We start from the raw sequence: 13,660 nt of genomic DNA on the forward strand, positions 1-13,660 counted from the left end.
AAGTGCTTGCACTTACTTCCAGGATTATATCTGGACTCTAAGTGCATTTAGGCTAAGCAATTACCGTTATTAGCCCTTTCTCAGAATCGGTACGGGGAGACCAAATGTCGTGGAAATACATATCCGAATACGTGACTATACAACAGGTAAACAGATTAGATGTCCTGAGAGATCTATCCTTTATAAGGCGGTACGTAGGCGATATCAGGTCATTCTGGACTGAGCACTGCCAGTGCGTGTATCTCCTTAATCATCAATAAATGCTGTGAAACGACTGTTGGCCTTTTACTTGGATCCTCCACCCACCCCTACGCAACAATATAATAACAAAAGAAAAAACTTCTATATAAACTGTTTGCTACCAATTTATCCTCTACCCAAGTCTCATTTGGCGCGATCTATTGAAAATTTATTTAATTAATTAATTAATTTTTCTATTGGTGTTTTATATTGTTTATATTTAGGTAGGTAGGTAGTTTTTTCCACTAACCACCAAGCATAACTGCGAAACTGCCCGTTGATATTTCAACGGGTAGTTTGATACTTTGAATTGATACACGAATTAACACACCTTAAGCGGATCACATAGTACTACGTTTCATATGAGCTTGACGAGAAATGCGGGATACGTAGTATTACGTTTGATATTGGTTCATCGCGGAAGGCGGGATACGTAGTACTACGTTTATTCTCATAGTATATGGAGATATTTTTATATGAGTTTGAATGTTGAGCGATTTTTATAATCTATTGTATTTATTCGCACAGCCTTGTGATTTTGCCCCCTACCGCCAGTCGCCGCAAAAAAAATTCGCCCGCTTAAGGTGTGTTAAGATAAAGTTGTATGTATAATAATGTTACGTACACCGCCGAGTAGTTGCAATCGGATTAGGCCGAGTAGCATCCCAGAAACTGTGTGACCGTTATAATTGGTTTCAAGGATTATCTCTAGACTCTAAGTGCATGTAGGCTAAACAATGGCCGCTATTTGGTCCCTTCGCAGAAGTGACCGATACCGTGGGACTGGGTGTCGTGGGAATACATATCCGGGTACATGCCTAAACAATCGGGAAGTAACCGGACGTTGAAGATGCCTTGAACAACCGACCCGTTATACGGCGGTTCTGGACGGAGCACTGCCAGTGCGTGTATCTCCTTAATCACCAATAAATGCTGTGACACGACTTTTTACCTTTTACTTGGATCCTCCACCCACCCCTACGCAACAATAATAATAACAAACAAAAACAATGAATAAGACGGTTCGGTGATTACTGGTCACAAATTACTCGTCACAAAGTCACTAAAATCTCTATAACGGAACATCTGGCAGCCGAAAAGTCCATCATACTAACGATAACTATCATAGTAACGAGAATTTGAGTGCCAAATATTGTGTATTCGCGATTTTCATGGCAAAAATTGTCTTTGTGACCACCCCAATGTGTCGAATAGTCCAATTACCGAATAAGACATACTTATTTGAGTCGCCTCTTATTCTCCTTTTTAAAAGCGTCAGTTTTTGAATGAATCTTGAAATCTCCATACTTGTCGATGCACTTGCCACATACACATCCACCCATGCACACACACAAATCCCTTCCGTTTTTTTTTTTTGTTGAATATTTTTTTAAGTGCAAAAACTTGTTTACTTGGTCGGTATAATATAAATAAAGAAAAAAAATATATTATGAAATATGTACATATGTATGTACATTTAAAATGTTAATTATTTGAATATGTTTTTGGCTTGTGAAGCTTGGCAATGACCATAAATGTCTCTAAAACGATTGTATAATATAATATTCAGACGCTGTAATTAAAATTTATATCCTTTACGCTTTTATCTTTCAGATTACCCGCTATCACTGAAAACCCTAGCATACTTTTTCCGGCTTACATTTAAACAGTGTGCAGTCATCAATAGTAGCCGTGTTCCAATTGGCTTATCAATCAACGTTCATATTTACTTTTATCACAATCTTTCTTGTAAAAATCACGTACACGATAATTCAACCAGTGGAGTGCGTGATTGTTGTTAAACGTTCACTGCTAATTAAGAAACTTATCGCCGTGAGTGCAGACAATAAATAAATTGTAATAAAAATTGCACTTGTGACTTTCAAACGACTGCGTCGACGTTTATTGGTGACTCTGTGTTTATGTATTTCCGTGCCGACTAATGGAAATGTGATATGTGTGTATGAATAATAATATTTGAGAAGCTCTGATTGTCGCACAACATCAATTTAATCTTATATAATTGCAATCCTTCTACGTGACACTACCGTACTGGCAGCTCTACGAACGGTACGTATCCAAAATCTATTTCATTCATGTTGTAATCTGTACGGGGCTTGGCTTCTAATACTAGTTTTAAATATCAAATCAATTTTTTTAATTCCAACAAATAAATAAAACAATATATAATAACTATAGTAAAACTTTTCTGCAAATATATATGTACATATGTAAATACATAAAGAGCTTCATTTTTCTCCTTATTAAATTAATTCATCATATGAAGTCTTTGCATTCTTTAATTTTAAACTTTGTTATTACAATTTTGTGAAAAATATATTGAATGTATGACGTCATCGTATCATAATAGCAATATGGCGACTATAATCTGTTTTATTAATAAAAAATGTAAATGGAGATAAAGTGTAGTATCAACAGTTAAACATAACATTACTATTGTGCATACATATATGTACATATATTATTCATATTATGTGCATACATACAATAAATTGTTATTTTATTTATTTTATTTTTTATTTTTTATTTTTTCATTTAATTTACACCAAGAAGGCCTAACAGGTAAACCCAATGCACCTTCCTGGCCAAAGACAATTATATAAACATATATGTATACCATCCATATATACACAAATTCTTACACGTATACACAAATACAGATACATACATTCATAAATATAAAAATACACATATATACATATACATACATACACACCTACATATATATATATACATACACACATACATATACATATATACATATACATACACACATATATATACATATATACATATACATACATATATACATATACATATACATATATACATATTATATGTATGTGATCAGCGAAACTGTCCAGCTCTGCTTGGGTTCTAATTAAACTTATGAATGTTATTGTATTTATAGTATTTCTTTAAAATACACATGTGGAGATCGCTCATTTCAAGAAGCATACCTTACAAATTCTTCTGTGGGTTTTAAATGTATAGGAAACAAGTCATCTGTATAAACAATTACTAATTCTTAATCATATTCACAGAGCCGTAGCGATGTTTGTGACATGTATCAAATTTGTCGCATTCAGTGCCGGTTTTAGGGGGAGGCGCCAAATAAATTAGGGCGCCGCTCGATGCGCCAAAGGCGCTTTAAAATTAAAATTAAAGCGTCAAAAGCCATACGAAATTTTAGATTAGAGCGCCAAAGGCGAAATTTTTTTCTAAGGGTAATTAGAAAAAATTGCCCGAGGGCGCCTTTAGGTGTAAGGCCGGCACTGGTCGCACCTTTATTATTTATTACTTTGATTGAAACAATTTCTTTCATTTAAAATAATACATATTTTTTTAAATACATATATATATTCAACATTTTAAAATAAAATTACAAAAAAAAAGACAAGATTATTTTTTATATAATAAATGACAACATTGACAATTTCGCAATGTATATCAAATTATATAAAAGGAATCAGTGCACTTTGAACACAATTAAAATTTCGTGGTTTTTATTTTTTTTGTGATTTATTTTAATTTTTATGAATGTTTGTTTCAAATAAATTTTTCTTTATCTAAAACCATACATTTGTCTAGAACGGTAACCTATTGCATTACCAACAGCTTAATTATTACAGATAGAAAAAACTGAAGACGAATTTTCCGTGAATTTGGCATTAGCAAAGTCTGTAATTATATTATCAAAATTTATATTACTTGCTAATTCATTTTTTATTGATAATATTTACTTGGATTTGATAATCGCTCTTGACTAAAGCCTTTAATCGACGTTTACTAAAGCTCCTTTCTACCGAAGCCACTGTAGCAAGCATTATGATAAATATACGTATCGCTAATTCGATATCTATCCAGTATATTTAAAATATCGATGTGATACATTCTGCTGGGATCTTTATATTCGCAAAAAGTTTGTAATTGATGTTTTAAACATTTAAGTTCATTTAGAAATCAATCACAATCTATTTCCAAGTATTTTTGAGAAAGTGTTATCCCTTATTTTTCTAAATTTTGTTCAGATAAAGTCAATAAGCCCTCACCAGTTAAAAAATAAAATTCTTCTGCCACTTGTTGAATACATTGAAATCTTTCTTGTAATGGCATTATACTGTTATCAAAGATATTTCAACATGATTTTTTTTACTAAATTTAAAGTGAGTGATTTGTCTTCGGCCAATTCATCTGACATCTTTTTATTATGTTTAGATTTCCTTTTATTTTGTTTCGAAAAAAAATTAAAAAGATTTTGTATGGTTCCAAAAATTTCGTTTTCAATCGTTCGGTCAATTTCTCAGAACTCAAAAGTATTAAAAGTAAAATATGCATAACGTTGCCTCGAAAAAAATACATAATATTGTTGCGTAGGGGTGGGTGGAGGATCCAAGTAAAAGGCCAACAGTCCTTTCACAGCATTTATTGATGATTAAGGAGATACACGCACTGTCACTGCTCAGTCCAGAATGACCTGATATCGCCTACGTACCGCATTATAAAGGGTAGATCTCTCAGGACGCCTAATCTGTTTACCTTTGTATAGTCACGTATTCGGATATGTATTTCCACGACATTGGGTCTCCCCGTACCGATCCTGAGAAATAACTAATAGCGGTCATTGTTTATCCTAAATGCACTTAGAGTTCAGATATAATCATTTGAAGTAAGTGTAAGCACTTAGTTAATCCGATAACAGATATCCGTTGGTCTAAGTGCAATTCGCTCAATCCGCGGCGTACGTAACATTATGTATATACAAATGGATGGGTTTGGTGCAAACGATCAACAAGCGCCAGACAGATTGAACCACAGATTAACTGGATGGCTGCTTTAAACGCAATTCTTGACTTCATGTATGATAGATTGCACATCAGATGACGAGTAACCTTTCGATGTGCACAGATGCAATTATTAAAATGGTAATTATTAAAATTGAGTTGGATCTTTCTGGCGAGTTTAATAAGGAAAAATTCGGAACTAAAATATCAGAAGCACAGAACGTATACAAGGTAGGTATTTCGAGACTTCGGGTAGATTTCGCTTAGTGTAAGTGCGAGCAGTGCGCACGCATAAGGTACACGTGTCGTTAATCTGTGGTTCAGTCTGTCTGGCGCTTGTCGATCGTTTGCACCGCATCGAAATTGATATTTCAAAAACACACCGAATTAATCTGAAATTTTATTTAAAAAATTTAAATAAAATAGGCGAGGGGCGCCTTCGGCACCCCAAATGATGGGTCGTAAAAAGCAAATTGCCGGATCGCGAATTTCCTAAAAATAAATAAATTATTGGTACATTTGATTTCTTTATAGGTTTATCAGAGTAAATTCTTTTGTATTATAACATATAAAGACTGTATGGACATAAATATACTGTTGTATTTTATATATATATAGGCCGGTAGTATAGGCGATAACAAATTTAGTGGGTCCCGAAGAAGAAATATTAAAATAACCAGGTCGCGGAAAAAATAGTTTGGGAAACGCTGATCTAAATAATTTATGAAAGACATACGTGTATACAAAATACTTTTTTGTTGATTTTTGACCGTACCTAAAAATCAGCTAATTAAATATTATAAAAGCAGCCCAAATATTTTTTAAATTACATGGTACTGGATATATTATTTCTCCTTTTGGCGTTTGCATATGGGCTAAGTGCGGGCCTGGCGGTGTTATATTGTTAGATTGGTAATTGGACTATTCGTCACATTGCGGTGGTCACAAAGACAATTTTTGCCATTAAAATCGCGAATGCGCAATTATTGGCACTCAAGTTCCCGTTAGTATGATAGTTATCGTTAGTATGATGGACTTTTCGGCTGCCAGATGTTCCGTTATAGAGATTTTAGTGACTTTGTGTGACCAGTAATCACCGAACCGTTAGATTAGCCTGTGGTGCATAGATAGAATTGTTCATATTTTTTAGTATGGCAAGTATAAGTTGCACGAGTAGCAACACTATTACCGAAATGGCCGGCTGTCAAAAGTGACAGCTGACGGGGACACGTGAGCGATGCGGTGACGTGCTGTCGGCGCCCCTTTGCGCGTAAGAGCCCCTTTCCCTTCTCCCGCACTTCCTACCCTTAATATTGTTTGACTTGAAAACGTTCATAGAGTATGACATTACGCATATGCATATATTCATATCTGAAGAGTTTTTTGGTGATAATGATTCAACCGCTACGACCATGTCAACATTATGCTAAACAAATTAATTAATTTAAATTCGAATACAATTTTAAATATTACTAGCAGATGGTTTCAAAGCAACCATCAATATATTGCTTTGAGTATGAATATGTGTATGTATGTATATTATATTACCCGATGAAATATCATCGCATGGGTGTTGGCATATATTATTAAATAGAAAAATAAATAAATAAAGGTGTCGGTCCTGTTTTTTTCAAATACCTTTTCAATATATTTAATTAAATATTTAAATTTAATTGTTTAGTATGAAAAAAATGGTAAAAACTACCTACCTACCTATACCTACAATATATAAACAATATAAAACACCAATAGAAAAATAAATTAATTAAATAAATTTTCAATACATAGCGGTAAACGCTCAGAAAAATTGGTAGCAAACAGTATATATAGAAGTTTTTTCTTTTGTTATTATATCGTATAAGTTTTGTTGGCAGTGGTTTAGATGTGACGTACATATCTATGTCGAAACGAAACGACTATTATAATATATTATATATTGTATTACGGCTAGCGTTATCTTACACATAAACACAGTGCCGGTTTTAGGGGGAGGCTGGGTCGGGTGGCGCCCGAAGGCGCCAAATAAGTTAGGGCGCCGCTCGATGCGTCAAAGACGCTTTCAATTTTAAAATTAGAGCGCCAAAAGCCATACAAAATTTTAGATTAGAGCGCCAAAGGCGAAATTTTTTACTAAGGGTGTTTAGAAAAAAATTCCCGAGGGCGCCATTGGGTGTAAGGCCGGCACTGCATACACACACACATACCCAAAATAGCGATATTATATATACATATATGACTAGTATTGTGCCCGTTGAATTCAACGGGTGGCTTCGGAATGGAATTGATACACGAATTAAAATAAAGTTATATAGACAATGGATAGCACTGTGACTATCCGGTGTCTAGTTATAATAGTTGTTTTACCCGGCTTCGCTCTGTATTTGTAATATAAACACCGTAAACATGCCGAATCTAATAGTAAATATTCATTTGTATTTTTATTAAATTTATTTGAATCGAAAAAAATATAATATTCGACCAATTGAATTGTCGTCATAGAAACTTTGTTTTGTTTACGAAGTTCCCAACCAAAGATACTTACATATGTACATATGTACATGCAAAGTCTCTTTCGAAATTATATATTAGATATATAAATATAGTGTAAGGTAATTTATAGGCGCGCTTGCGTATGAATTTCCCATTCACCCATTCGAAATGTGTGTGTGTGTCTTCGTGGACGTGTGTATGTATGTACACTCCCGCGCAGCGCATCTGACGATGACGTTACCCGTCGCTCAGCCTGATGTCACTCGGCGCTCAATTATTAGGCATCTATCATTATTATTAAATACGCATATGTTATATCGTGTTCACCGACTTAATGCATGCGCATAAATTAAGTCGCGTTCATCGAATTTAATGTATGCGCATAAATTATCGGCATAAAAATAGCGGATGCTTAAAATACACCTTCAATATTTTCACGAATACCTGCACAAAAAAAACATATCTTAGCATCCAAAACCTATTTATTTAAGGTCATGTTAGGTTAGGTTAAGTTAGGGTTGGCCTTATTGCCAGCAGCATAGCTCGGTCGTTAAGCTTCTGCTTAGCGTCAAGAGGCGCCGGGTTCGATCCCATGAGCTGACCTCGATTGAAAAAAAAAATTCTGACTATATCTGTAGTGCTGCTGGTCAGACCTGGATATTTGTGACTCCAAGTCGATCGTTTCCTATCAGAGTTTGCCAATTTTCTCTGATTTCATTGTTGAAACGGTTCCCGATTAAACATTGGCTAAAATCCTTCCTACCTACTATGTCACCACTATTTGAGATTAATTAAGGTACAATAAAATGTATGTACAATTCATAGATGTCTCGTTAATTTGCGAGTTTTTCAGTGTCTCGTAATTCAGCGACTTGTAAAAAAATGCTGCAATGTTTGTAATTGGCCAAGAAGGCGCATTGGGCCTTTCTGGTATATATGTAAAAAATAAAGGTTGTGGCTATTTGCAGGTACTATATCTGTGAATTATTGGCTATTTGCAGGTACTATATCTGCGACAGGCGCAAAGCCTTCTGCGCATGCACGTAAACTTATAATCCGATTATAATTTCTTACATTCAATGTATGTTAGACTTGTTTAATCAATCGTTTATTATACATGAGGCAAATAAATTTCGCACGTTATTATAATAGATTTATATCATTTAGCTAGTTCGCGGCTTGTACTTGTATGTAGGTATTATACGTTGTATATGATAATAATTTTCTAACAATTAATAATATTAACTAATTTGGATTATATTTTTTGCTCTACGTCACTTTACGAGTTCGAACTAAATTTTAATAGGTTTAAAACAATTTTAACAGTAAACACGCTGACAGTGACAGTTCACGCGCATGCGCAGAAGGCTTTGCGCCCGTCGCAGATATAGTACCTGCAAATAGCCAATAATTCGCAGGTATAGTACCTGCAAATAGTCAATAATTCGCAGATATAGTACCTGCAAATAGCCACAACCAAAATTAATATATAAATAAATTTAAGATTAGGTTATCAGGGTCGGTATTATTCAGTCTCAATTTCATACGCGAGAATTGAGACCGTATATTAAAGTAAAAACGTAACGGTAGACTGCATTCTAAAATGGATGCCATATATAAGACGCCATTTTGAATCCGCTATTTCTCCACACATACATATTATCGTTGTAAGAATGTAATCGATGCATGTATCTTATTGCAGCCTTACATACTCCGACACGAAATGTCTCTTCCGGTGATATTGGTGACGGGTGGAGCTGGCTACGTCGGCTCGCACACGGTGCTCGAACTGCTGAACAACAACTACACTGTGGTCGTTGTCGATAATTTAGTCAACGCTCACAAGGACAAGGGTGCTGATCTGCCCGAGGCTCTGCGGAGGGTCGAGAGGATGACTGGTCGGACGGTTTACTTTCACTCGGTCGATATCCAGAACAAGGAAGAACTCACGAGGATATTTAACCACGTAAACTCTGCTCCCTTACACACACATATATGTAGTAATCTAAACTTATAAACATCATAAATGTATATTTTTATCGCTTTTCAGTATAAGATTGACTGTGTGATGCATTTTGCTGCTCTGAAGGCTGTCGGAGAATCTTGTCAGATTCCGTTGACTTATTACCAAAATAACATCACTGGTTCTAGTGTACTCTTAGAAGTGAGTAGAATGTAATAACATATATTCCACTACAAGTTTTATATTCGTAAGAATCGAGTGATATGAGGAACGCTGCACAAGTTGTAGAATAACTTGCTATGGGGAAGACTAATGTGTAAATGAAATTGAAAACATATTCGTAATACTCCAGAGTAAAATCTTCTATGCTTCGATATATAAACATATTCCTTAATATATAAAATATGGTGAAATCTGTGCCGGCCTTACACCCAATGGTGCCCTCGGGCAATTTTTTCTAAACACCATAAGAAAAAAAATTCGTCTTTGGCGCTCTAATCTAAAATTTTGTATGGCCTTTGGCGCTTTAATTTTAAATTTTAAAGCGCCTTTGGTGCATCGAGCGGCGCCCCAACTTATTTGGTGCCCTCGGGCCAAGCCCAACCCAGCCTAAAACGGGCACTGGGTGAAATCCAAATACTGTTTGATACTAGCGAAATTACATAGCTCCGCATGGGGTAAAATTTGACACGTTGACAACTATTGCCGCTACTTCGATTAATGTTAATTCAATTAACTTCGAAGATTCATGAAACATTTTTTTATGTTACTGTATTCAATGATTGTGGCAATATCTGAAATATATGCATATGTATATGTAGGATCTCGTTGTTAGAAGACATGGACGGTTGTGTGAAATGAGACTCATGGGGCGGTTTATAACAACGGAGAGCCACAGCGAACGGATTGTACGCGCGTCACATGACAAGATGACAACTCAACCATTCTTCAACTCATGCATGCCAACATAATATAATAGAATCATATAATGCTTTGAAAATAGTGGTCACGGGTTCAAATCCGACTGGTTTTTGCTGGCCAGGTCATGAATTTGTGACTCCACGTCGATCAGAGTTTGCTAATTTATCTGAATTTTATTGAAACGCTTCCAAAAAATTGGAAAAAATAACCATTTTCTCGCAAATCTCGAGTTTTTAGCAATCTCTAATTTCGCCGAATTGTATAAAATGCTGCAAATTTACAAAGTTAACCATAGATGTCGCTGTGGATGTTAATGGATATGTATTATATTTACTTTATATATTACTAATAATACTTGTATCACATGTACAATGCTTCTGGCTAAGAATACGCATTGGGATTACCTGTTATAAATACTGGTTATTCCTGGTATAAATTAAAATTAAAAAAATAATAATTCATACATGCTTTCTTCTAGGCCCTAAAACTTAATCCCTATTTAAGTATATTTAAGAGATGTGCCTTTATTTTTGTTTGTAATATATGAATACCTATTTTAGGTTATGAAAAATCACGGTGTGTACAAGCTAGTTTACAGCTCGTCGGCGACTGTGTACGGCATACCCCAATATCTTCCCCTGGATGAGAAGCATCCAACCGGTCAAGGTTGTACCAATCCGTACGGCAAGAGTAAATACTTCGTCGAAGAGATCATGAAAGATCTCTGCTCCAGCGATCCGGTTGAGTATCCTCTCGATAGTGTAATTTATATCAAAACATGCGCTTCAATAATGAATCATTTCTATTTTTTTTTTCAGCTGTGGGCAATAATATCCTTGAGGTATTTCAATCCTGTCGGTGCTCACGAATCGGGTGAGATTGGAGAAGATCCTCTCGGGATTCCGAACAATCTGATGCCGTTTATAGCACAGGTGAATGCAAATCACACGTATAATTCCAAGCCTGATCTTAAGTAGAAACATGATAAAATGGACTCGAGGAGCTCTAAGAAAAGGCTTGGTTTGAATTTTATTATGAGGCTTTTCTATACTTCACTCCGCTTATTGGTCTGACACTATATCTTACATTCTTCCGATAGTTTTGAAACTTTGCCATTTTGCGCGGTTTATGCGCCAATACGATGGTGAACAATAATAAGAACGCAAAAATTTTTGAGACGTTCACGTTTGGTAGTAGCCTTATAGATTTAATTGCTTAAACGCCTATAACTTTATCTTTTTCACACTATATCTTATAAAATTTTGGGAACAATTTAAACGTCGATTTTATAAAATAAATGTTTGTACATTAAAAAAAGTTTCTGTACATTACAAAAAATTTGTGTGCATTTCTAAATGACGGATACAGATTGCATTAGAAAGTTTGCTTTGATCATTGAAAAAAATATTTGCTACTTAAAAAACGGATTAACCGCTTAGACGCCCAGCCGACGCGCTGAGCGTATAATAGATACGGCTGTTTGCGCCTTAAAGCGCTTTGGGCAGCTAAGCGGTTAAACGTGTATTAAAATGACAGATGAACTGTATCGGCAACAAAATACGAACCGACAACGACCAACGCTTCTCTCTACTGGATTCTTTCGTTTTTACTCTTCGGCTTGTGACCTACGACCTTGGCTTCGACTCTACGACCTGACATCGTCATTCATATTCATACGTAATACGTAAACAAAAGTAAACACTTTTGATAGTTGACAGTTTTCAATAGCGGAATACTGCAAACGTTGCCACTTTTTTTATATCTACTATTATGCTAAAATTCGTTTCATATTTTTTAATGGTCACTTTATAATGCTGAAATATTTTATTCGATGCACAATACGAGATTGTTTAATGCACCGAAAATAATGCAAAATTTTAATGGACAAACATTTTTTTTAAGATGCAAAGTATTTTTCTCCATGTACATACAGTTAATTCGCACCCTAAAATTAATAGTATTGTAATTCAACTGATGTTTTTATCGTCAAACAGGTAGCGTCTGGAAAGCTCCCTCGTCTGCAAATCTTCGGTTCAGATTATAACACGCACGACGGAACTGGCGTCCGTGACTATATCCACATTTCAGACCTGTCTGCCGGACACGTCAGCTCGCTCAAGTGCATTTTAAAACCGGACTATACCGGGTTCATGGCTTTCAATTTGGGTAAGCATCTTTGAGGCAAAGACAACGTTCACTTAACGATGCGTTATTAATTGTTTGGCATTATGCTAGGTACTGGAAAGGGGTACTCCGTGCTGGACGTGTTGAAATCATTCGAGAAGGCCTGCGGTAAGAAGCTACCGTACGATTTGGTTCCTCGTCGTCCCGGAGACATAGACTCATCGTACGCCGACGCCACACTGTCAAAGAAAACCTTCAATTGGACGGCTACGAAGGGCATCGACGACATGTGCCAAGATACGTGGCTCTGGCAGCAAAAGAATCCAAACGGATTCAAATCTCAATAATGCAATGTTTACGTTTGGCGGTTTCATAATCGATATCCGGTGAACCTCGCCCAAGTTTCAAAGTCTCCGTAAGAGCTTCAGATACCGGTTATGTTTGCCAAATGTTTCAAACTGGCAGTACATACAGCCATTATTGAGAGTAAAATATAATTTATATGATTTTAGCGTCAATTATTTATGATATATTTTACTGTGCATTTATGCTTTATATATTTAAATTTTACTACTTCAATATATATGAAAATATGTATATATACTATTTTTTGACAAGCTTTCAAGTCAGTGATGATTTTTTCTGCATTCCTTTTTATTTCTTTGCTTTATTACGTGTGATACTATTTTATGTTACCATTTTTAACACAAACTGCTCTATTAGTAGTGTATCAATGTTCCTCTATTTTGTACAATTCGAATAAAAATATATTATATGTGTGTGTGTGTGTGTGTGCTAAATTTATTTTTGCCAATGTGGTGCCATTTATTATTACAATGCATAAAATATGTTGCTGTATGTATTTGTAGTTTGATTTTATTTTTGTGCCAGATTTGTATACCAAAGAACTTTTAAATAAATATTTATAATTTATTTATTTCTGTGTATTTATTTGTCTCGTATGTTGAAACTTTTTTCATATGTAATGATGGTCTCATTCACTATTAATCATATGAGTCCGCTTTCAGTTTTAAAATTCAAGTGTTCATTTCTGAATGTTCTGAATTATCGATAATATTTGGAGAGCTGTTTTCATTTGAATGAATTTGAAATAAAT

General features: G+C 35.0%; 1 protein-coding gene across 2 annotated transcripts; it reads left to right on the plus strand.

The window, feature by feature from the left end:
• Positions 1–1,882: 1,882 nt before the first annotated feature.
• Positions 1,883–13,479, plus strand: Gale (UDP-galactose 4'-epimerase). 2 transcript variants are annotated; one of them, XM_077427293.1, is made up of 7 exons: positions 1,883–2,310; positions 9,238–9,501; positions 9,586–9,699; positions 10,980–11,159; positions 11,238–11,351; positions 12,414–12,585; positions 12,655–13,479. In XM_077427293.1, exons 2-7 carry the CDS (start codon positions 9,259–9,261, stop codon positions 12,888–12,890), a joined length of 1,059 nt encoding a protein of 352 aa, XP_077283419.1. In that variant the 5' UTR covers positions 1,883–2,310; positions 9,238–9,258; the 3' UTR covers positions 12,891–13,479. The 2 variants fall into 2 exon arrangements, with proteins under 2 accessions (XP_077283419.1, XP_077283418.1); XM_077427292.1 differs by lacking the exon at positions 1,883–2,310 and adding an exon at positions 6,197–6,315.
• Positions 13,480–13,660: the final 181 nt, after the last annotated feature.

This window comes from Arctopsyche grandis, chromosome 3 (genome assembly GCF_051622035.1).
Source record: "Arctopsyche grandis isolate Sample6627 chromosome 3, ASM5162203v2, whole genome shotgun sequence".
Classification (NCBI taxonomy): domain Eukaryota; kingdom Metazoa; phylum Arthropoda; class Insecta; order Trichoptera; family Hydropsychidae; genus Arctopsyche; species Arctopsyche grandis.